The sequence below is a fragment of the Schistocerca nitens genome, chromosome 8, assembly GCF_023898315.1.
Source record: "Schistocerca nitens isolate TAMUIC-IGC-003100 chromosome 8, iqSchNite1.1, whole genome shotgun sequence".
Taxonomy (NCBI): Eukaryota; Metazoa; Arthropoda; class Insecta; order Orthoptera; family Acrididae; genus Schistocerca; species Schistocerca nitens.
In genome coordinates, this window is record NC_064621.1 from 554,212,886 (window position 1) to 554,239,000 (window position 26,115).

Here is a 26,115-nt window from a genome sequence, read left to right on the forward strand (position 1 = left end):
TGAAACAGTGTTTTCGAGACTACACAAACATGTTAAAATCAGACTCCATCTACATATGTTAGCAAAGTCATTAGGAGATTAGTCTTCTCAAAATTGAATGGACCTACAATGATTGCTCGTATATTATCAGGAAGGAAATTCCGTTCTTCTTCTTCTTCTTCTTCTTCTTCTTCTTCTTCTTCTTCTTCAGGTCTTTATTTGCATCTTCACAGGACCAGTCACCAGTTCTTGTGATGAGGATGTTTCCCCCACCCTGCCATGATACTAACTACGTCACGCACAGACAAGTAGTTGATATACAGGGTGGTCAATTGATCGTGACCGGGCCAAGTATCTCGCGAAATAAGCGTCAAACGAAAAAACTACAAAGTACGAAACTTGTCTAGCTTGAAGGGGGAAAGCAGATGGCGCTATGGTTGGCCCCCTAGATGGCACTGCCATAGGTCAAAAGGATATCAACTGCGTTTTTTTAAAATAGTAACCCCCATTTTTATTACATATTGGTGTAGTACGTAAAGAAATATGAATGTTTTAGTTGGACCACTTTTTTCGCTTTCTGATAGATGGCGCTGTAATAGTCACAAAAATATGGCTCACAATTTTGGACGAACAGTTGGTAACAGGTAGGTTTTTTTAAAATTAAAATACATAACGTAGGTACGTTTGAACATTTTATTTCGGTTGTTCCAATGTGATACATTTACCTCTGTGAACTTATCATTTCTGAGAATGCATGCTGTTACACCGTGATTACCTGTAAATACCACATTAAGGCAATAAATGCTCAAAATGATGTCTGTCAACATAAATGCATTTGACAATACGTATAATGACATTCCTCTCAACAGCGAGTAGTTCGCCTTCTGCAATGTTCGCACATGCACTGACAATGCGCTGACGCATGTTGTCAGGCGTTGTCAGTGGATCACGATAGCAAATATCCTTCAACTTTTCGCACAGAAAGAAATCTGGGGACGTCAGATCCGGTGAACATGCGGGCCACGGTATGGTGCTTCAATGACCAATCCACCTGTCATGAAATATGCTATTCAATACCGCTTCAACCGCACGTGAGCTATGTGCCGGACATCCATCATGTTGGAAGTACATCGCCATTCTCTCATGCAGTGAAACATCGGTAGAACATTACGCAGGAAATCAGCATACATTGCACCATTTAGATTGCCATCAATAAAATCGGGGCCAATTATCCTTCCTCCCATAATGCCGCACCATACATTAACCCGCCAAGATCGGTGATGTTCCATTTGTCGCAGCCATCGTGGATTTTTTGTTGCCCAATAGTGCATATTATGCCGGTTTACGTTACTGCTGTTGGAGAATGACGCTTCGTCACTAAATAGAACGCGTGCAAAAAATCTGTCATCGTCCCGTAATTTCTCTCGTGCCCAGTGGCAGAACTGTACACGACGTTCAGAGTCATCGCCATGCAATTCCTGGTGCATAGAAATATGGTACGGGTGCAATCTATGATGATGTAGAATTCTCAACACCGACGGTTTTGGGTTTCCCGATTCTCGCGCAATTTGTCTGCTTCTGATGTGCGGATTAGCCGCGACAGCAGCTAAAACACCTTCTTGGACATCATCATTTGTTGCAGGTCGTGGTTGACGTTTCACATGTGGCTGAACACTTCCCGTTTCCTTAAATAACGTAACTATCCGGCGAATGATCCGGACACATAGATGATGTCGTCTAGGATACCGAGCAGCAAACGTAGCACACGCCAGTTGGGCATTTTGATCACAATAGCCATACATCAACACGATATCGACCTTTTCCGCAATTGGTAAACTATTTTCACACGGGTAAGGTATCTAGATGCAAATACCGTCCACACTGGCTGAATGTTATGTGATACCACGTACTTATACGTTTGTGAGTATTACAGCGCCATCTTATAACAAAGCGAAAAACGTGGTCCAACTAAAACATTCATATTTATTTACGTACTACACCAATATGTAATAAAAATGGGGGTTCCTATTTAAAAAACGCAGTTGATATAAGTTTGACCTATGGTAGTGCTATCTAACGGGCCAACCATAGCGCCATCTGGTTTCCCCCTTCAAGCTAGACGAGTTTCGTTCTTTCTAGTTTTTTTGTTTGATGCTTATTTCGTGAGATATTTGGCCCGGTCACTATCTCTGGACCACCCTGTATATAGAAAACACACTTGGAAGTATAATAATAGTATGTGTAGCCACTATAGTTCCATCACTTAACTGACTGAGCTATACTGACTGCACAGAGGAAACAGCTATATATTTTATCCATGAACAGTAACTTTATCAATGATCATCTCAGTATCTCGTATAGCACCGAAAAAAATAATAATTCTAATACTTTGATTATAATTAGAGAGGTATGAAATAAAACACATGCATGGTCAGAGATTATATATACATAAATTATTTATTTAAAGGGTTCAAATGGCTCTGACCTCTATGGAACTTAACATCTGAGGTCATCAGTCCCCTAGACCTTAGAACTACTTAAACCTAACTAACCTAAGGACATCACACACACCATGCCCGAGGCAGTATTCGAACCTGCGACCGTAGCAGTCGCGCAGTTCCAGACTGAAGCTCTTTGAACCGCTCGGCCACCACGGTTTGCTAATTATTTATTTAAATATCATACATGGGGTGTAGTGTTTCAGGAATATAATTACAATTTGTATGTATCTTGTTCTTCTCCTTCTTCTTCTCCTTCGCACCTGTACAGTATTTACCAAATAAAGCTTTTTGACATGCAGTAAATTCAGCGCTTATCTCCCTCAGGCCAATAGATGACACACATTACTCAGGTTTTTCACACACACATTTAATCTGTTTCTCTTTAGGTTTGGCGTTCATGTGCGAACAAAGGTGCTGCTTAAGATCATCAAAATGGCTCTGAGCACTATGAGACTTAACATCTGAGGTCATGTCTAAGATCATCAATATGTACACTATGCACACGTAGGGTGTTTAAAACAACATTGTATTCAGAGTCTATGCTAGGCACCCAATGGTTCAGTGTATCCAATACAAGACGTATGGCAGTATCCAGATCGTGTAACTTCATAGCTGAGGCATGTCTTAGATAAACGCAGTTGTCACCCGATTTCACACACAATGCACAGTCATCATACTCTGTTGTAATAGAAAGTGTCACACAAGTAAGGCGAATGTCTGGGGGAGAACGAGTTGGATAATACTCTCTAGTCATCTGCTGATTGATGTAGCGCTCTGGACGGCATATTTCACCCCAGTAGAACTCGGAAATTGTCACTTTAACACACACTGATACATTTTCAATCTCCATTGTAGCATGCAACCCCCAGGTATGATGCGCTTCTATAGCAATGTTCACACACTTCAACCTACTGGGAGTTAAATTGTAGGTGGAGGCGAAAAGCGTAGGTGCACTCAATGCTTTCTTGTCCACAGTATCTACACTCTTACACTCTATGGTTGCACAATCACAGGGATGTTCTGCTGGGAAGGTTAATAGGTTGGTGGCCAATACTGACCTCCATCACCATCTCGTTAACACTACCAGCGACAGCATTCGATATGTCAGGGGCAGAATGTCCTACTCCAAGGGCTATGTGCGCTACCAGATCCCACGTGGCCACTACTGGTTCAGATGTGCTGGATGCTGTTGCTGAAGGTCTCGACGAGATGGCAGCCGAGGTTGCTACAGGCCCAGACGTGGCAGTAGAACTTGGCATGTTGGCGCTTGACCCTGTTGAACAGAGATGAGGAAGCATTAGACATGGACCAAGACATGAAAACTTTGAATAATAATAGTAATAACAACAGAGAAAGATGTGATATGGAATGCTTACTTTTCCATTTAATTCTGTTCTGCATGACTGTGCTGGAGTGCGACTGCTGTTGGCACTTCATAGTTCTTCTTCTTCTTCTTCTTCTTCTTCTTCTTCTGCTGAGTGACTGGACAAGACTGAGGTCCCAGAGCTGCTGAGCCTCGCCTATATCTCCTACAATGACGTCAACAGATGCTTCCATCCTACTGACTGAAGTTGAGCACGTGACTGGACTAAGGGTCTATTGATTCTGGCTATTTTCCCCCACCATCTTGGGTTGCATCACAGAACAGACGATAGCGCTCTCTGGTGGTGGTACTGTGTACTGGGACTGTATCTTGTGGTGAACACACTGTTTGTCCCCATCTTGGCTAACGGCACTTGCATCATCAGATGACATCATGGTCACCATCTTGGATTACATCACAGATGAGAGCACCCTCTGGTGGTGGTACTGTGTACTAAGTCAGTTGGAGTCTGGCCCTCATGGTGAACACACTGGATGGCTGTACTGCATCAAATTGTTTAAATAAAGACTTATGTCCAGCACTGGTCGAGTCCTTTTTCTGAGAATTTCTAGGGGGAGGTAGCCCAAGTGATTTTTTCCCGCCATTTTGTTAGGTTAGTAGAGGTGTGTTGCATTGTCCTGTTGGAATTTGAACTTCCTGCTATTTTCCTGGGGAGAGGAGGTTAGGTTAGTAGAGGTAGCCAAATTGACCTTCTTCCCACCAAAATCAGCCATCTTGAATGACGTCATGGCCGCCATATTAGATGACGTCATGCACTGTTGCCAAGTCTACACGCCGCTATCTTGGACGACGCCATCGCCGCCATCTTGGATTCATCTGGCGATAATGGAATGTGGGGTGGCACCCACCTAGCCTCTCTGCTTATGTGGTCATGACAACCAACAAGATATCTGTCCTCATGAATGCCCACAGACAAACTGTGGCCAAGAAACATCTGGACCACCCTGTTGCTGAGCACGTTGCCCAGCAGAACGTTCTTCATTTCAATGACTGCTTCAAAGGTTATGTCTTCCTATCAACACCAGCTTTTCTGAGCTGTGCAGGTGGGAATTCTGTCTGCAATTTATCCTTCATTCCTGCAATCCCCTTGGCCTCAGCTTTGTTTAGTCACTGTCCTTCACCCACCTAACCTCTTCCCCATTCCAACTCCAGCACTATGCAGCCTTCTGTTCCCCCAACACACCAACAACAGTCTTTTTACTTCTCTCCTTTTGCAACCCCTTCCCCCACCCTCTATCTTACCTCCCAACCGCACATAGCTGCTCATGCTCTATCCTGTCCACACCATATTCCTGTATGCTCTCACAAGCAGCACGTTACTGTCCCACATCCCTACCCTGCTATCCCTCCTATTCCCTGCCCACGCCGCCTCCTTATTCCCACAATTCAGAATGCTTCTCCCATCATACACAACTGCTTCTAGACTGGCTTCCATGGCCAGAGACAGTGGTCATGTGTGCATGTGCGCGCGCGCGCGCGTGTGTGTGTGTTGTGTGTGTGTAATTCAGAAGAAGGCCTTTTGGCTAAAAGCTCACTTGTTTAGCAGTTTTCTGCTGTGCCTATCTGCAACTCAACATCTCCATTATATGGTGAATAGCAGTCTGTCCATTTCATAACATCATTACGGCTTGTTACTTCACTCTGTATGGCCTATACAGTGACGGGATACTCCTCCCTCCCTCTCCCTCTCCCTCTCCCTCCACCTCACCCCCCCCCCCTCTCTCTCTCTCTCTCTCTCTGTGACTGTCTCTCTCTAGCCTGTAGCACTTAAAGTTGTCTTGAGGCTGTGCTGGATGTAACATGGACAGTTCTTCCTCTTGCTTTACAATGGGAAGACTTCTAAAATTCTAGTGTACTCTTGAGCATATTATTTTGGGGTGGGGGACGGCTTCAATATATATTCTGCATGTCTGTATATTTGAGTTATTTATTTTGATTGTATTATGATGACAAATCCTGTATCATTGTAAGAATATCTCTGGATGCCTGATAAATAATTAAAAAATAGATAATAAATAAATAAGTAATAAATAAATAAGTAATAAATAAATAAGTAATAAGTAAATAGAAACTTCTCAAATTTTCAGACAAATGGTTTTTGAATGGAGCATTTCCTCAAATTGCGGTTTGTGACATAGCGATGTACTAAGCAGTGATTTAAAGAAATCGTTATTACACTGAAACATTTTATACGGGGGGAACATTAACAAAACCAACACACGGCAGAGACCGATTCCTAACTGGAAATGAAGGGGAAAAAAGGTACTATTAACATGTGTCTGGAAATGCATCGTTGCCATGGTCGATGGTGCTAACAAATGACAGTTCCTCTGGCCGCGTACCGTGTGTTCCTTGCGTGTTGCAGGCCATGTCGTTGATGCAGCGTACTAAAAGCAGCAGAATGGCCCGGTATTCATGTCAGAAACAAGCTGAGACGGTGTTTGTGTATGGCCACGCAGATGGAAATAGTCGCGAGGCAGTAAGGCTATATCAAAAGAAGTACCCTTACAGACACCAACCACATCGCACAGAATTTCAAGCCCTTTTTGGGCGTTTCTGTTATCACGGGTCCTTTCAGAAAAATTTAAATTTGTGGAAAGAACTTATGGGACCAAACTGCTTAGGTCATCAGTCCCTAAGCTTACGTGCAACTTAATGTAACTTTAACTTACGCTAAGGACGACACAGACACACCCGTGCCAGAGGGAGGACTCGATCCTCCGACGGGGGGAGCCTTGCTGACCGTGACAAGATGCCCCAGACCGCGTGGCTACCCCTTGTGGCGGTCGTTTCAGACAAACGACCGTGTAGGGAGGCAGTGAACTGTGTGTACACCAGATCTGGAGGACTGGCTTCTACTACAGGATATTGGGGCAAACCCTAGGACAAGCTCTAGGAAAGTGGCCCACCAAAATGGCATAAGCCAAAGTACGATTGTGTGTATCCTGCGTGACACCCACCACTATCCCTGTCACCTGAAATGAGTGCAAGGATTATCAGCAGCGGATTTCCCTCTACAGGAAGGATTTTATTGATCGCTTTTGCACCAGACCACCACAAATGTGATTTCTGTCATCAGCCCTATTTACTGATGAAGCAACCTTTAGCACAATTGGTATCATCAATCTGCGTAATGTTCATTTGTGGGCTACAGACAATCCTCCAGGAATGGTGGAGGCATCTAGTCAGCAACGGTTCAGCATCAATGTGGGTGCAGGGATTCTTGGCAACAACATACATGGACCAATTATTATTCCACAACAACTTGAGAAAGGACTGTACCTGGACTTACTGCAGAATACTCTGCCTGAGCTGATTGAGAATGTGTCTTTGGCAATATAAGAGGTTATGTGGTTTCTGCATGATGGAACACCATCCCAATTACACCTTAAAACTCGTCGACACGAACATCATCATCCCCAGACGTTGGATAAGATGTGGAGGCCCTGTAGCATGGCCTGCTACATCACTGGACTTAAACCACCTAGATTTTTACCTCTGTGGGCATCTGAAAAGCATTGTATATAGCATATATGTGCAGACTCTACAACAGCGTGTTCATACCACCTGTGACACTATTCGGAGAGAGGCTGGAATGTGTGAAAGAGTGGAGCAATCCTCGATGCAACATGTGAATGCGTTCATTGCATCCCATGGGGCCACTTTGAACATCTGTTGTGACGTGGATCCGATGTAGCTGTGTGCTGTGCTCCTGGAAGACTCACAGTTGTTGCACGCACACCTATTTTTCGGCTACATGTTCATAATACCTTTTCTCCTCCGTTTATAGTCGGGAATCCTTCCCTGCAGTCTGTTTAATAAAGTTCAACCTGTATATTTTATAGTTATAATCATAGCTGTATTGAAACTACTGGTGACAGCTGACTCACCCAGCGTGTCGCGGCACATCTCCCGCGGCCCCTGCCTGGGCTGCTGCTGTGGCGGCGGCAGCGGAGGTTGGCGAGCCTGCGACGACAGCCGGCGGCGGCCCTGCTGCACCGAGCGCCGCGTCACGGCGTGCGCCAGAACCACGTCACCGCTCGGCGTCACCTGCAGGAAGCTCGCCTGGTGGAACGTATACCCTGCCGGCGCAACAACAGCTCCGCGTCTCTCTCTGCTTCCCAGCACGGTGACACTACATTTTGTAAGTCTACAGTGTTAATTAAGGAAATACGCTGATGGAGCCAAAAACATCATGACCACTTTGATTTTATCCATACTGGATGAGAGGTCGTGGTTGTGAATGTCAATGTTACAAAATATATCGGCTCAACCACTTGTTTATAGTGTAAAACACTAAGACTGACGCGTTTCGGAAGTCAAGCTTCCATCATCGGAATAATAAAAAGTAAAAGAACCTGTTAAAACTCGCTTAAATGGAACATGCACCCGGCTCGATAAAATTGATAATAAAATAAAAACATCGTGGCTACTTCCCTTGTTGCAGCCGTGTCTTCCAAGGTGCATCTCCACGTAGTCGTCAAAATATAAAAAAACTCTAAAATGGTGTCGCCTATGGTGTTCAACATCTAACCACATGGCTCTCTCCTCTATCGTCGTAAACCGCCCGTGCATCGAACCAGAAACATACTATCTCTCTACCATTCCACTCCCGAACAGCGCGCGGGAAAAACGAACACCTAAACCTTTTGTTCGAGCTCTGATTTCTCTTATTTTATTTTGATGATCATTCCTACCTATGTAGGTTGGGCTCAACAAAATATTTTCGCATTCGGAAGAGAAAGTTGGTGACTGAAATTTTGTAAATAGATCTCGCCGCGGCGAAAAACGTCTTTGCTTTAATGACTTCCATCCCAACTCGCGTATCATATCTGCCACACACTCTACCCTATTACATGATAACACAAAACGAGCTGCCCTTTTTTGCACCCTTTCGATGTCCTCCGTCAATCCCACCTGGTAAGGATCCCACACCGCGCAGCAATATTCTAACAGAGGACGAACGAGTGTAGTGTAAGCTGTCGCTTTAGTGGACTTGTTGCATCTTCTAAGTGTCCTGTCAATGAAACGCAACCTTTGGCTCGCCTTCCCCACAATATTATCTATGTGGTCTTTCCAACTGAAGTTGTTCGTAATTTTAACACCCAGGTACTTAGTTGAATTGACAGCCTTGAGAATTGTACTATTTATCGAGTAATCGAATTCCAACGGATTTCTTTTGGAACTCATGTGGATCACCTCACACTTTTCGTTATTTAGCGTCAACTGCCACCTGCCACACCATACAGCAATCTTTTCTAAATCGCTTTGCAACTGATACTGGTCTTCGGATGACCTTACTAGACGGTAAATTACAGCATCATCTGCGAACAACGTAAGAGAACTGCTCAGATTGTCACCCAGGTCATTTATATAGATCAGGAACAGCAGAAGTCCCAGGACGCTTCCCTGGGGAACACCTGATATCACTTCAGTTTTACTCGATGATTTGCCGTCTTCCAAAGCATAATACTGCTCCCACCAGCCTGCGTCCTTGGGGTGCTGCACGTTTCGGTCCGTCGTTCACCTCGATCACGGCGTTTGTAGAGATGACCGTCGACCTAGGGTAGCAAAAACGTGATTCACCTGAAGAGCCGATACGTTTCCTTTGATCAACAGTCGAACTTCGATGGTCCCGTGTCCACTGCAACCGTAACTGACGATGTCGTTGGGTCAACATCCGAACACGTTGAGGTGGTCTGCTGCGGATCTCCATATTCAACAGTTTACGACGAACGGCGTGCTCCGAAATACTTGTGCGTGCACCAGCATTGTGCTTTTTCGGCAGAGACGCCACATCTCACCATCTTTTCAGAACAGACAAGCCTCCGTACCCCACATTCGGTTAAGAGTCGTGGACGTCCAACCGTTTAACGTCTAGTTTCATTGCCCTACCTCTTTCTGTAGATGCTCACGAGAGTAGCAAGTGAACATTCGATCAGCTTCGCCGTTTCCGAGATACTCGTTCGCAGGCTCCGAGTAGTAATGTCCATTGTCAGAGTCGCTTATCTCAATGGATTTCCCCATTTGCAGCCCGTATCTTCGCTAGGGTGATCCCCCGTCCGCGTCTGCTCCGCTAACATATTCTTTTGCTACTGGTTCACGTTCCCGCAACGCCACAAGGCGGCATCCAACGTCGCAGTGGGCAGTGGTCATAATGTTTTGGCTGATCAGTGCACATTTCCTGTATGAGTGCATGACCATTGCGAATGTTTTGTGAATAAAACCAGTGATTGATTCAAGAAAATTTGGGTGCCAGAATGCATCTCTTCAACCATACAACCCTCCTCTCCTCCCCCCCCCCCCTCCTCCAACCGCCCAACCATGAAAGTGACAGGTTTCGATTTTTGAAAACTTGTGATTAAAAGTACAGTAAGAAATAATTTTTTTTACAAAACACTGTTCTGAAATTCAGGTTCTTAAAACATAATACCTTATAATAAAAAAAAAATAAAACCATAAAATTTAATACGAACAACAGGCGCCAACATTTGTCCCCACAGTACTGCCACTTTGCTCCTAGTTGTACTCTATACGTATTGGCACAAGACGGTAGTCTTTGTGACTATGACGTCATGTTTCCAACTGCTGATAGATGATCCGCAGCTCGTGGTAGTGCGGTAGCGTTCTCGCTTCCCACGCCCGGGTTCGATTCCCGGCGGGGTCAGGGATTTTCTCTGCCTCGTGATGACTGGGTGTTGTGTGCTGTCCGTAGGTTAGTTAGGTTTAAGCAGTTCTAAGTTCTAGGGGACTAATGACCATAGATGTTAAGTCCCATAGTGCTCAGAGCCATTTGAACCATTTTTTTTGCTGATAGATGCAACGTTCGAACAGTAGCATGTAGCTGTCCGCTGAAGATGTACATAATTCCTAGCCTATCAGGGTCACGCACAATTCCGACTTCCCGAAGAATTAGGAAAAAACAAAACACGATGTGACTTCAGACACGGAGTCAGATGTTTAATAAGTGCTTTAAATATTATTTGTCTTCTGATCATTCAGTTATGTTAGGACTGGAGTATTTAAGGTCACATTCATTACTACAAATATGCAAGACATTTGAACACTAACGCCTCTGTAATACGCCTTCATAAAACGTTAATTCCGTGAGCCATTTGTACCGTATAGCAGCTGACTGGCGCGCGGCGATACAACATGGAGAGAAAGACAGGGCCCCCTCTGTCCCCTCGTCATCCTCCGGCTGCCCCTCCTCCCCACCACACTTCACACAGCTATGGAGACGTAATATTCCTGTCAGAGTTTGTCGTTCGTAACTTTCGTAACAGTGAGAGGAAAATAGGTCACAAGTTATATATATACAGGAGATAAATAAGCTTCTAAATGTAAAATATAACCAACCGAATAAAATACATCTACTACATTTTTACACTTTTTATAATTTAACCACTAAAAAGCTACATTTTCTTGTTGCAAGCCCCTAAGCTGAGCAGATATACAATGGAAACAAGTGCACAGGAGATAAAATGAGTAGGCTCGCATTAATTTTAAAGTGGAAGAGCGTCAAGGTTGTGAAAGTAGCGTGTAAATAAATAAATGGCTCATTTGCAGTGTGTTTGTATTTGCAGCTCGTAAATTAAATAAGCAGTGTCTACGTTACTAGGCAAAATCGACATTAATTAACAAGTGACTACATGTAAAAGTTGAAATAAAATAATATTATTGTATGTTAGCATCGACGTAGGGATGAGAAAATCCGGCCAGTTATAATCACTACCGGTACTTTAGTTTTGAATAACCAGAAATTTTCGGTATTTGTTTGGTCTCTGTTGTAACAGGTGTTTTTATTTTTTACTAATAACCAGGCATAAAACAGGAATATCAGTTAGCCATAGCAGCGGTGCTAAGATTTTTAGTTGCTAAATAAAGCTTTTTTGAAGAAAGTCATTTTTATTCGTAAAATTTGCATTGCTTTGAAATATTGATTTATTTAAAAAATGGGGAAGCTATTAATGCTAGTTTAATAGAACTGCCGACAGAAACAAACAGCAAACACGTCATTAGAATTAGCACATCCTTGCTGACACAATAATGCACGTGTTACCACGTGGCGTGGCCTGTTAGGACTTGCCCCATTTGGTCTTCATGGCAGTTTCACATTGACATCAGGTGTATTACAGAATGGAAACATCCCTAGCCTGCAAGAATTTTTTTAAGAACTGCGATATCAATGAAACACAATGCTCCAGTTGCTTTCGTAGGTTAAAAACTGGCTAGGACGCTACGAACTTGTGACAATATAAGGAGCAAAATTAAAACTTAGTGGTTTATTCATAGTTACAATAAAAATAGAAAGTAGGTGATCTGCTAGTAGCCATCGGAAACAGACAAATTAACACGAAAAACAGAGTTCTTTATCCTCAGTTTTCACCCTTAAACACTGATTACGCGTACTGTGTAAATGGCGGTATGATCCCCGATTACAAAAAGATTTCGAAGGAGAGTTTGAAAAAAATCAGGATCACTGGGAGAATATTGGTGATTTTATTACAAGAGTCGAACACTTATTAGTATTCGAGAAAAGCAGCAAATGGTGGGCGGAGAAAATCTTTTATTTGCCTATTCAATTTAATATTTGATGCTATGTATCTTGAAAATGAGAGTGTCAAAATTTGTTCAACCTTTGTTCAATTTCTACGTCTTGTAACGGAACCTATTAAAGGCTTTACTTTACCGAAGTATGCGATACTCTCCAAATTCAACCAGTTTAACGAGTATTTATGATTACAGAAAAGTTATTGTGTATGTTAACAATGATTGCATAACATGTCTCCATAAACAGTCAACCCATTAAATTATACTGAATAACTGACCCACACAAAAGTTAATATCACTTGATCACTGATACAGCAAATGTCATCATGTAAAAACACTAAGTTCATCTTAAATAATTAATACGAAGTACGAAAAATAGTGGCCAACTCACGTATTTTGGATATCCTTAAATAAAAAATCACCTAGTGAAACCTATTTGTTCACTAGGACCGTTTTCACTCAGTATTCACGTAAACACTCCTATTTTAGACGAAAACCAATGTAATTCTTAATAATTCATGTTATTTAATTATTTATGCAAATTAGAGAAGTCAATTGGCAAACTTCTAAAAAACTGCCTTTTTGTAACAAAGAATTATTCTGTCAAGTCAAAAAATCTGTCTGTCATTTTAATAACCTGTTAAATTATGTCACTTGATATAAATTAATAACTTTTCCGCACAAATTACAATAACAGATGTACATGTGACTTATAAACTATATCTCTTTTTAGTAGTTCTTTGACAAGGTTATAAATATAAGCAGCAAGAAGGGTTGGGAGCGCATTCGGAATGTCACTTTGGTAAAGTGTGTATGTGTATTATTGTTGAGGTGGATAAACAATGCAAAGAACATGTAAAAGAAGTGCTACTTTGTATTATGTCAATGTCTTTAGTGGACAGTGGAATTACGATGGCCACCAGAGTAATAAATATTTGAAGTTTAAATATTGGTTGGTTTCGCTCGTTATTTATCATCAAAAGTCGGACTGTCACTTTGGTAAAGTGTGTATGTGTATTATTGTTGAGGTGAATAAACAATGCAAAGAACATGTAAAAGAAGTGCTACTTTGTATTATGTCAATGTCTTTAGTGGACAGTGGAATTACGATGGCCACCTGAGTAATTAATATTTGAAGTTTAAATATTGGTTGGTTTCGCTCGTTATTTATCATCAAAAGCATATCAAAAACACGGGACCTCATGTTTTTACCCCTAGACAACCAGATTTAGAGCCAGCATCAGCATCGAGACACAACAGCGATCCAGCAAGCAGCAACGATTACCACAAGGCACAATGCATTTTAATGGCGCAACCTAACATCAAGTGCTAACAAGCTCCGTAACTGGGAGAGAAATAGTGCGATTATAGCAATATCTACGACTAGGCGACCATTACAGTCTGTTACAAGAAATATTGGGAATAAAAACCGAAAATCTGTTATTTCAGAAACCAGTTATTTTGTGCGGTTTTAAGTCTGGTTAAACTGGCGTCGAAAAAAAAAACATATAACCGAAAACCTGCTGTTTAGCGATAACCGTGATTCCTAGCCTCGAGACAGCTTCGGCTGTCATTGTTTGCAGCGAGAGGAAAGAGGTTACGTGCTTGCCAACTCCGATGTGAGCTGGGGGCAGTAAATCGCTACTGCGGCAAATTATAGCTTGGTTTAATACACGTGTACTGCTTTAAATATCCGACGCCGACGTGTTCGAGTAAGTTAGAAAATATTCCATGGGAGGTAATGCGATACGGCCAAAATGAAGCCCTGAATAAAACCATTTACATTGCTTAACAAATTTCTGTATTTATTACACTGGTTTCTGCTACTGCCGTCATCAGATGCCAGCAGTTAAGATTGAGCAACAAAGAGCGACGGGCGTTTGTTATAGAACAAATTAAAAAGTTTAGAATTATTTATAAAACGTTCGCTAACCAAAAACTTAGAACTTTCAACAAAACATGTAGTTGTCAGGACCAAGAACAACTATGCCCAAGCGAGACCTTGTCAGAAATAGTTTCAGCTCCATGTACACTTAAAAAAAAAAAAAAAAAAAAAAACAAACCACGGAACATCACAGAGGAATTATATATATATCCTCTGTGACGCTCCGCGTTTTTTTTTTTTTTTTTTTTTTTTTTAGGTGTACATGGAGCTGAAACTATTTCTGACAAGGTCTCGCTTGGGCATAGTTACAAATCGAACAAAGGTTGAACAAATTTTGACACACTCATTTTCAAGATACATAGCATCAAAATATATATATACACAATTTGAAGGGTAAACTTTTAAGTTGTTTTCTTCATTGTAGGTGTGACATGTAGTTCCACGTATGTTCGTTACATGGTATCATAATGAATATGGAGCTGAGAAGCCTTTATGCGTCAAGAATTTGAGAAAACAAAGGCTGCAACGGATGACCAACGAAAATGTAGGATGAAGTACGAGAGAACAGCACCAACCAGAAAGGCAGTCTACTGATGGCATGTAAAGTTCCTTGAAACTGGATGTTTGTGTGACAAGAAAAGAAGAAGTCGACCAGGAGCGAATGAAAATGACATTGAACGAGGGAGAGAATCTTTCACATTGAATCCGGCAATGTGTCTACGCAGAGCATCACGTGAGTTGGACATGTCAGCAATGACTGCGTAGCGTGTTTTGCGTAAAAACTTGAAACATGAGACCATACAAACTACAGTTAGTTCAAAAATTATATCCTAAAGACAACGGCTCGAGTTTTTCTGTGCATTGCAAGTCGAAGATGATGGTTTTGTGAATAAGGTAATTTTCTCGGCGAGGCAACATTTCACACAAATGGGAAATAAACAGGCACAGTTGTAAGATTTGAGTGAACAGAAAACCCGTCTAACATTGTTGAAAGCGAGCGAGATTCTCCGAAGGGCAAGGATTTTTGTGCCATGTCTGACAAGAAACTTTATGGGCCTTTCTCGTTTGAAGAACAATCTGTTCATGGAGGGTCCTTCTTTCAGATATTGCAGAACCGGTTAATGCCTTTGTTGCAAACAGAATCAGAGAAATTTGTCCTTCAGTTAGATGGTGCACTCCCACATTTTCACCGTGATTTAGGGCATATCCGAACAAATTGCCCATGGTAGAGCAACAGACAAATGTGTGCTAAAGTGGCTTCCTAGGTCTCTGGATATTACTCGTTGTGATTTCTTTTTACTGAGTTATGTAAGGGACCTTGTTTGTGTCCATCCTCTTCCAGGTGATTTTGTGGAATTGAAAAGGAGAATTAAACAAGCAACAGCCACAATCTAAGAAGACGTGTTGGCCTATGGGTGGCAAAAGTTCTATTATCGCGTCGACTTTTGTAGGATCACACATGGTCCCCACATTCAGTGTATGTGAAGTGAAAGTTGCTGAAAAAACTTACAAGTTTTCTCTTTGAAATTATGTGTTTTGTTATTTTGTAATGCTACTCATTCGACTACAATAAAGTTTATACAGTGCTCCCGGACATTTGAAATACGCTGTACATGTACTGACAGAGGCAAATGATTCATGTACTGACAAAGGGAAATTATTACAATTACAGAAAAAATGGACGATTTATTCGAGAGAAATAGCTTCACAAATTGAGCAAGTCAATGAAGCGTTGGTCTACCTCTGGCCCTCGTGCAAGCAGTTACTCGGATTGGCATCGATTGACATAATTGTTGGATGTACCGCTGAGTGATATCGTACCAAGTTCTGACAAACTGGCTAGTCGGGGCGTCAAAATCCCAAGTTGGAGGGCTCTGCCAATAATGTACAGAACATTCTGAGTTGGTAAGAGATGTGGCGACCTTGCTGGTCGAGACAGGGTTTGGCAGGCACGAACACAGGCAGTAGAAACTCTTGCCACGTGCGGGCAGGCGTCATCTTGCTGAAATGTTAGCCCAGGATGGCTTACCACGAAGAGCGACAAAACGGGGCGTAGAAGGTCGTTAACGTGCCGCTGTGCAATGAGAATGCCGCAGATGACAACCAAAGGGATCCTGCTGTAAAAAGAAGTGCCGCGGCAGACCACCGCTCTTGCTATCCGGGCCACGTGACAGCCGACAGCCAGGCTGGCATCCCAGCGCTGTCCAGGGCGTCTCCAGACACGTCTTCGGCCTGGAATCTCATTGACTGGAGTAGAATTGTCTTCAGTGATGAGTTCCGCTTCGAACTGAGCCCCGATGACCAGTGGAGGCGCCAACAGCGCAGACATCTCACATACATCTCGCGGCCTCCCCCACTACATCACCTCACCGCATAGAAATCCAAAACTGTTCACACAAGTTCCGGTAAGGTTCTTATGACCTACTCCCTCGACGGCAGGGGTCCTCTGCTTGTCGCGTTCCTCGAGCGTGGAACCACAATCAGTGCTCTGCGCTATGAAGACACTTCAGAAGCTGTGTCGCACCATAGTGTCAAAACGCCCAGGGATGCTGTCCGACGGAATCATCCTGTTGAACCATAACGTCCGAGCCCCCACACTGCCAAGGGCACGAATGCTACACTTCAGTTATTTGGTTTAGAAACGCTGCAGCATCCTCCATATGGCGCGGATCGTTCACTGTTTGATTTTCACGTCTTTGGGGACATGACTACAGGCATACGTAGACGTAGATTTCAATCGTACGAGGAACTGCAACAGTGGGTGCGCTTGTGGTTCGACTTTTAAATGGAACCCTTCCATGGTCCCGATGTGGTTGGTGTTCCGTTTTAACTTGACTGGCCCTCATACGTAGTTAAATGCCAACAATTACGCGACTATATGATAACAACTGATTCATGGTAGAATAGACTACAGTTTGTACCAGCTGATTGTCACGATCATTGTGCGAGTCTTTTGACAACCTGCCACAGCTAATGTCACTGTTAACGAAGGTACGAACATATGCAACAGATTCCCAGATATGTGAGTGGCTCGAAGACTTACTTAGTAATAGAACCCAGTAAGCTGTCCAACACGGCGAATGTTCATCAGAAACAAGGGTATCGTCAGGAGTACCCCAGGGAAATGTGACAGGACATACCTAAATGATTTGGCGGACAAGGTGGGTAGCAATCTGCGGTTGTTTGCTGATGATGCCGTGGTATACGGTAAAGTGTCGAAGCTGAGTGACTGTAAGAAGACACAAGACGACATAGACAAAATTTCCAGTTAGTGTGATGAATGGCTGCTAGCCGAAAATGTAAGTTAATGCCGATGAGTGGGAAGAGTAAACCTGTAATATTCCGTTAAATATTGCTAATGTCCTGCTTGATACAGTCAAGTCGTTTAAATATCTGGGCGTAACGTAGCAAAGCGATATGAATTGGGACGACCACATGAGACTATGGTAGAGAGAATGTTTAGGAAAGACTGGTTCACCTGTAAAGTAGACTGGATACAGGACGCTGGTGCGACCTATTGTTAAGTACTGCTCGAGTGTTTGGGATCCGTATCAGGTTGGTTGGTTGTTTGTTTTGGGGAAGGAGACCAGATAGTGAGGTCATCGGTCTCATCGGATTAGGGAAGGATGGAGAAGGAAGTCGGCCGTGCCCTTTGAAAGGAACCATCCCGGCATTTGCCTGGAGCGATTTAGGGAAATCACGGAAAACCTAAACCAGGATGGCCGGACGCGGGATTGAACCGTCGTCCTCCCGAATGCGAGTCCAGTGTTCCGTACCAGGTCGGATTGAAGGAAGACATCGAAGCTATTCAAGAACGGGCTGCAAGATTTGTTACCGGTAGGTTCGAGTAGCACGCAAGTGTTATGGGGAGGGTTCGGGAACTCAAATGGGAATCCCTGGAGAGAAGGTGACGTTCTTTTCGAGGAACAATATTGAGAAAATTTAGAGAACCGGAATTTGAAGCTGTAAAGGAGTCTACTGTGGCACATTTGTATGTGGCACCCGAATATGATTTTATGAACGGTGTATGTCTTCGATAGGTTTTATATCGCTGACTGTAAGACCGCAGACGCAGAGATACTGCTTCTGGTCTGAGATTATTATAGTATTGGAGTAATAGAGCGCTTGGCGCACAGCTGCAGGTAGCTGTCTGTGAGGGAAAGACGATGGAGTAGGCAGTTTTCGTGGTGTGCTGTGTGAAGCCACTAAGCGTTAGATTAATGTAGGTGTGTCAATATTGTTGAACTTGGAAGCGGATGTCTTCATGCAAGCAAGGTCAACATGTTCAGTAACTATGATTTTTGTTTTTGCCAGCATGTTGGTATAGATGAGTTTGCTGATAATTTAAAATTTTGAGTAACCCCAGAATATACGTAAAATGATTTGATAAAAACGCTAATTAGATATTTCACTTTTGTAATACTTCTAAGATTTATTGACAGAGCTATACGTAATTTGAGGATTTGCATTTATGTTGGATTAGTGAAGTTAGATAATACTTGCTGTGTAAATCTCATCGTTTATGATTCAGTTGTCAGTAATGTAACTGCAGTTGTCAGATGATTTTGAAAAGACAAAGTTAACGTGCAACATAATTTTGCTCAAAAATCTGTGTCAGTAATTCGCCATAATCAGTACCGCCTCCTTGTCCAGGTCATATATTCCCTAAAGAAGTTGGATTTTCTTAAAAGTGTTCCATGTGCATTTCAAAGTATTATGGTCAGCATTGCACACTGCTGAGACTGTAGCTATAGGATTTTTGTTTTTCATGAGAGACCAGAATATATCGCGTAACTCCTTTGCTGCTTTAGAGGTAAGTCAATATAATTTGTTTTGTGCACAGGGACCAATGTTATCGGTTTTGAATAGGGCCAGATGATTCGGTGCCTAAGAAGCTGAATGTATTTTGCAGTGACTGTGTTTCTCTATTGCTATTGGGAGTTGCGTTGCCCAAGCAATTCGTGTAAAGTTTTGCTAACAATAACACAGGGTACGTACACCACTTGCACTTACGACACGCAACACTATAACTCGAGTTAAGTACCCATTTCATAGTTCAGACATTTATTCAACATTATCGTAGGGTTTTTTTTCCATTTGTTACAAGCTGAGTGACGAACGATTCTCGAGCCGCCAAGATGCACTGCGCATGAGAAAAGGGTTTATACGGAGGCATATAGACAGTCGCTTTTTCCCTCGCTCTGTATGGGTGTGGAAGAAGAAGGGAAACAACTGATAGTGGTACAGGGTACCCTCCGGCAGGCACCGTGCTATGGCTTGCGCAATATATACACTACTGGCCATTAAAATTGCTACACCACGAAGATGACGTGCTACAGACGCGAAATTTAACCGACAGGAAGAAGATGCTGTGATGTGCAAATGATTAGCTTTTCAGAGCATTCACACAAGCTTGCCGCCGGTGGCGACACCTAGAACGTGCTGACGTGACGAAAGTTACCAACCGATTTCTCATACACAAACAGCAGTTGACCGGCGTTGCCTGGTGAAACGTTGTTGTGATGCCTCGTGCAAGGAGGAGAAATGCGTACCATCACGTTTCCGACTTTGATGTAGGTCGGATTGTAGCCTATCGCGATTGCGGTTTATCGTATCGCGACATTGCTGCTCGCGTTGGTCGAGATCCAATGACTGTTAGCAGAATATGGAATCGGTGGGTTCAGGAGGGTAATACGGAACGCCGCACTGGATCCCAACGGCCTCGTATCACTAGCAGTCCAGATGACAGGCATCTTTTTTTTTGTTGGGGTTTAAGGGCGCTCAACTACTGAGGTCATTAGCGCCCAGTCACAATTGTTAGAGCACATAAAATCTAGTAAAACTCAAGGGGAGGGGGGGGGGGCACCAGAAATTCCTTACAAAGATGCAGATAAAATAAGTAAAAGAGTTAGATAGATGTCTTTGGACAAGCCAGTCAAAGTTATAGAACTAAGAACACGAGCAGCTGCTCGAGCGTCATCAGCTAAAATATCCGGTAAAGTAGATGGCAGGGACAGGACCACACGAGATTGACTAAAGTGGGGACACGACAATAAAACATGGCGCACTGTTAATGCTTGACCACAAGGGCACTGCGGGGCTGGGTCACCGGAGAGCAGGTAGCGGTTGCTAAACCGGCAATGCCCAATCCGCAACCTGGTCAGAAGGACCTCTTCTCGCCGAGATGGCCAGGAGGAGGTTGTCCAAGCAGTTGGGAACGGTTTTACTGCCAGGAGCTTGTTTCCTTGAAGGGATGACCAAGTAACCCACCACAACGACACAAGCCTCTTACAAACAACCCCACTAACGTCAGATGACGGGACACAATGGGAGGCTGGCCGAGGCAGGAGGACTGCAGCCTTGGCTGCAGCATCAGCAGCCTCATTCCCAGGCACTCCTACATGGCCGGGAACCCACAGAAAGCTGACAGGAGAGCCATCTGCAGCAAAATAATGGAGGGACTGCTGGATCCGTTGCACCAAGGGATGGACCGGATAGGGAGCTCCAAGGCTCTGAAGAGCACTGAGTGAATCAGAGCAGAGTACATACGATGAATGGCGGTGGCGGCGGGCATACTGAACGGCCTGATGGAGAGCAAAAAGCTCGGCCGTAAAGCTGGAACATTGGTCGAGGAGCCGGTATTTAAAGGTGACGGCCCCGACGACAAAGGCACAGCCGACACCATCGTCAGTTTTGGAGCCATCGGTGTAAATAAAGGTGTGACTGGCAAGTCGCGCACGAAGTTCGACGAACCGTGAGCAATACACTGCAGCCGGAGTACCCTCCTTCAGGAGCGAGCTGAGGTCGATATAAATATGAACCGTAGCCTGGAGCCAAGGTGGTGTCGGGCTCTCACCCTCTCTGAAGGTGGTAGGGAGGGCAAAATCCAATTGTCGAAGCAGGCGACGAAAGCGGACTCCAGGGGGCAGCAGGGCAGACACATACAACCCGTACTGACGGTCGAGAGAATCGGCGGAGGAGGACTGATGAGAGAGGTGGTCGGGCATAGACAACAGCCGGCAGGCATACCGACACAGCAGTACGTCGCGCCGGTAGGTCAATGGTAATTCGGCAGCTTCAGCATAAAGACTCTCGACGGGACTAGTGTAGAAGGCTGGTGGATGGAGTTGAGACGGCGTAGGAGGGATGGCCGAGCAGACGAGTAGACGAAGCTCCCATAATCCAGCTTCGATCGGACTATGGACCGATACAAGCGAAGCAGGACAGTGCGATCCGCTCCACAAGATGAACCACTAAGAACTGAGGACATTAAGGGAACGTGTACAACGGGCCGCCAAATAAGAGACGTGCGGAGACCAACAAAGTTTCCTGTCCAATGTGAGCCCTAGGAACTTAGTTGTTTCTACGAATGGGAGAACAACGGGACCGAGATGTAAGGATGGCGGAAGGAACGCTTTATATCACCAAAAGTTGATACAAACCGTCTTCTCTTCAGAGAACCGGAAACCATTTGCCACACTCCATGAGTATAGGCTGTCTAGACAACGCTGAAGGCAGCGCTCCAGGAGGCATGTTCTCTGGGCACTGCAGTAGATCGCGAAGTCATCGACAAAGAGAGAGCCTGAGACATTAGGTGGAATGCAATCCATAATTGGATTGATCGCGATGGCAAAAAGGGCTACGCTCAAGACGGAGCCCTGAGGCACTCCGTTCTCCTGGAGGAAGACGTCGGACAATACTGAACCCACACGTACCCTAAACTTTCGATCTGTTAAAAAGAAATCAATAAGAAGGGGCAGGCGACCGCGTAGACCCCACCTGTGCATGGTGCGGAGGATACCTCCTCTCCAACAGGTATCATAAGCCTTCTCCAAATCGAAGAACACGGCTACCGTTTGGCGCTTTCGCAAAAAGTTGTTCATGATGAATGTCAACAAGGTCACAAGGTGGTCAACAGCGGAGCGGCGGCGACGAAAGCCGCATTGAACATTGGTAAGTAGCCGTCGAGATTCAAGAATCCAGACTAACCGAGCGTTAACCATGCGCTCCATCACCTTACAGGCACAGCTTGTAAGAGAAATGGGGCGGTAACTAGAAGGAAGGTGTCTATCCTTCCCAGGTTTGGGTATAGGAACAACGACGGCGTCACGCCAACGCATGGGGACCTGACCTTCGGTCCAGACGCGATTGTAGGTACGAAGAAGGAAGCTTTTGCCCGCCGGAGAAAGGTGTGCCAGCATCTGAACGTGAATGGCATCTGGCCCCGGAGCAGAGGACCGGGACAGTGCAAGCGCACGTTCGAGTTCCCGCATAGTAAAGGGGGCATTATAATTTTCCAGATTCAGCGAGTGGAAGGAAGGTCGCCGAACCTCTTCTGCCTCTTTCCTGGGAAGGAAGGCAGGGTGGTAATGGGCGGATCTTGAAACCTCCGCGAAAAAGCGGCCGAAGGCGTTGGAGACAGCCTCAGGATGAACAAGGACCTCATTACCTGAGGTCAGGCCAGGTACCGAGGAGTGGGCCTTAATGCCCGACAGCCGGTGCAGGCCACCCCAAACGACAGAAAAGGGAGTATAACTGTTGAAAGAGCTGGTGAAAGAGGCCCAACAAGCTTTTTTGCTGTCTTTGATGACTCTACGGCATTGCGCTCGGAGTCGTTTGTATCCAATACAATTCGCCAACGTAGGACGGCAGCGAAAGGTGCGTAAAGCACGTCGTCGAGCACGGATAGCTTCTCTACAAGCCTCATTCCACCAGGGGACGGAAACGCGACGTGAAGAAGAGGTAGTATGAGGAATGGAACGTTCGGCAGCATTGATGATAACAGCCGTGAGGTATTCGACCTGACTGTCACAACTGTGAAAATCGTGGTCCGGAAAGGTCGCCAGGGAGGAGTAAAGTCCCCAGTCAGCTTTCGATATGTTCCAGCTCGAAGGACGTGGGGATGGGGTGTGGTGCAGGAGAGGAACGACACAGGGGAAGTGGTCGCTCGAATAGGTGTCAGAAAGGACATACCACTCGAACCGACGGGCAAGAGTGGTAGAACAGATCGAGAGGTCCAAGTGGGAGTAGGTATGAGTAGAGTCCGAGAGGAAAGTCAGGGCGCCAGTATTGAGGCAGACAAGATTGAGATGGTTGAAGACATCCGCCAAGAGGGAGCCTCTTTGACAGGATGCAGGAGAGCCCCAAAGAGGATGATGGGCATTGAAGTCGCCAAACAATAAAAACGGCGGAGGAAGCTGAACAATCAGGTGCATCATGTCAGCCCGACTAATTGCGGATGACGATGGAGTGTAGACGGTACAAACTGAAAAAGTAAAGGCAGAAAGAGTAATATGGACAGCTATTGCTTGGAGTGGGGTGGTCAATGGGATGGGATGGTAATAGACATCGTCCCGAACGAGCAACATGACCCCACCATGAGCTGGAACACCGTCCGCAGGGGTGAGGTCAGACCGCTCCGAGGTATAGAGGGTAAAGGCAATACGGTCAGTTGGGCGCAACTTGGTTTCCTGGAGACCAAGGACGAGCGGGCAGTGCAGGCGGAGGAGCAGTTGTAATTCCTCCCGATTAGATCGAATACCTCTTATGTTCCAATGTAACAAGCCCATCGCTAGTCAGAAATAAGGGGGGAATGAGACGGGGGAAGAGCTGGTCACCTCGACGGCCGCGGAGGGCCAGGTTTCGGGGGAACAACGCTACAATCGGCGGAAGGCGGATCCTGTTCCATCGAGTCGTCGCCAGCTGCGGCCGCTGTCCCGGGTTGCGTAGGAGGGGCAGCATCATTTGCCGACGAGAGGCCAGCTGAGCGCCTGGCAGCAGAGCGTCCCGGCGAAACTGAGGACGACCGGGAGCAGCGACTCACGGATGGAGCGTCAGACGAAACGCGTCGGGGTGGAGAGGGGGATAGAGACTTCTTCTTGGGGGCCTTCTTGGAAGTCTGAGGAGGCACAGGGATGGTGGGCTGGACCCGAAGAAGGTCCTCACGCGCGGGGTCCGTTTTGGAATGCCGGACCGGGAAGCCGGGGTCCGGAACGTTTCCCCGATGGACGCCTGAGAAGAGGATCGCTTCTCAGGCGGCGGAGGGGGAGGAGGGGGAAGGGTGGCCCCCGGGGCAGAGGGGGGCAGGGGCCGCGAGGGAGGATGATTTGGAAGGGAGGGATTTGGGAGGCGGAGGCATAGACCCCGGATGGGGGGAGGAGGTGGAGGGGGGACAGGATAGGGGTGAGGATACTGTGGAAGGAGTGGACACGACTGAGGCAAACGAAGTTGTCAACGTCACGGGATGGAGGCGGTCATACTACTTCTTGGCCTCAGAGTAAGAGAGACGATCCAAAGTTTTGAGTTCTTGAATCATCTTCTCCTACTGATACACGGGGCAGTCTAAAGATCTAGGCGAGTGGATGCCAGGACAATTAACGCACGGAGGTGGTGGGGTGCATGTATATTCCTCACGAAGAGGACGTCCACAATCGCCACAAAGGGGCTCAGCCTCACACCGTGACGATATGTGCCCAAAGCGCAAAAAATGGTTCAAATGGCTCTGAGTACTATGGGACTCAACTGCTGTGGTCATTAGTCCCCTAGAACTTAGAACTACTTAAACCTAACTATCCTAAGGACATCACACACATCCATGCCCGAGGCAGGATTCGAACCTGCGACCGTAGCAGTCGCACGGTTCCGGACTGCGCGCCCAGAACCGCGAGACCACCGCGGCCGGCCCCCAAAGCGCAAACACCGAAAGCAGCGCATAGGAGGCGGGATGTAAGGTCGCACGTCGCACCGGTAGCACATCACCTTTACCTTCTCCGGGAGAACGTCCCCCTCGAAGGCGAGGATAAAGGCCCCGGTGTCGATGCGACGGTCTTTGGGGCCGCGCTGGACTCGCCGGACGAAATGCACGCCTCGGCGCTCCAGGTTGGCACTGAGCTCCTCATCAGATTGCAGCAGGAGGTCCCGATGAAAAATAACCCCCTGCGTCCTATTCAGTGCCAGATGCGGGACAATGGACACTGGGACGTCCCCTAGTCGGTCGCACGCCTGGAGCGCCGCCGACTGTGTGGCGGAGGTGGTCTTATAAAGAACGGACCCCGAACGCATTTTACTGAGAGCCTCGATTTCCTCGAAGATGTCCTCGATGTGCTGAACAAATAACATGGGCTTGGAGGTGGCGAACGTCCCCCCATCGGTCTGAGAACAGACCAAATAGCGGGGGAAGTACTTCGCCCCAAGCCGGCGGGCCTGTCCTTCCTCCCAGGGAGTGGCCAAGGGGGAAAGGGCAGGAGAACCAGAACCAGAGACAGTACCTTTCTTTTTAAAAGACTCGACCGCAGAACGACCTGATACATGTTGACGTTTCATCTGCGAAACGTCTGCCCCGATACCACCCACTCCGACCAGGGGCTCTCCCCACGGGCGCCACCCAGCCTCAGCAAGGGCCACCTGGCAGGATGACCGTTGCCGGGAGTCCTTATGCCTCAAGGAGACGGGCATCTACTCCTTGACCGACTTGGGGAGGGTGCAGCTCAAGTATCGGCAGTACGATCCCTGTGTTGTCAGGGGGCTACAACCTAGAGGGTACATGACGACCCCACCACAACGGGCTGGCTACCGTGCTAGATTTCTGGTGCCATGGAAAGTCCATCATGATCGTAGGTGCAGATGGGGACGCACTATGGGCGTAACTTGTACAACCCATCAGGCGTTTAGGCCCAATTTGAGGAATAGTGGGTATCGTTACAACGCCGTTACAATGCTGAGTGCCAAGGTCTTAGTGCACGGAGGACCAGTGGTACACCACGTAAGGCATCCTTCCCCAAAAGGCTCGTACTTCTGTAGAATTTTGAAAAATG

General features: G+C 45.7%; 1 protein-coding gene across 6 annotated transcripts in view; it reads right to left on the minus strand.

Moving 5' to 3' along the window:
* Nucleotides 1–26,115, minus strand: part of LOC126198920 (zinc transporter 1) — a 700,140-nt gene that overhangs the window by 60,048 nt on the left and 613,977 nt on the right. For all 6 annotated transcript variants that reach the window (XM_049935550.1, XM_049935549.1, XM_049935551.1 and 3 more), the window contains one exon: nucleotides 7,755–7,946. In XM_049935550.1, the coding sequence (XP_049791507.1) occupies nucleotides 7,755–7,946 (192 nt within the window). The remainder of the gene's footprint in view (nucleotides 1–7,754; nucleotides 7,947–26,115) is intronic.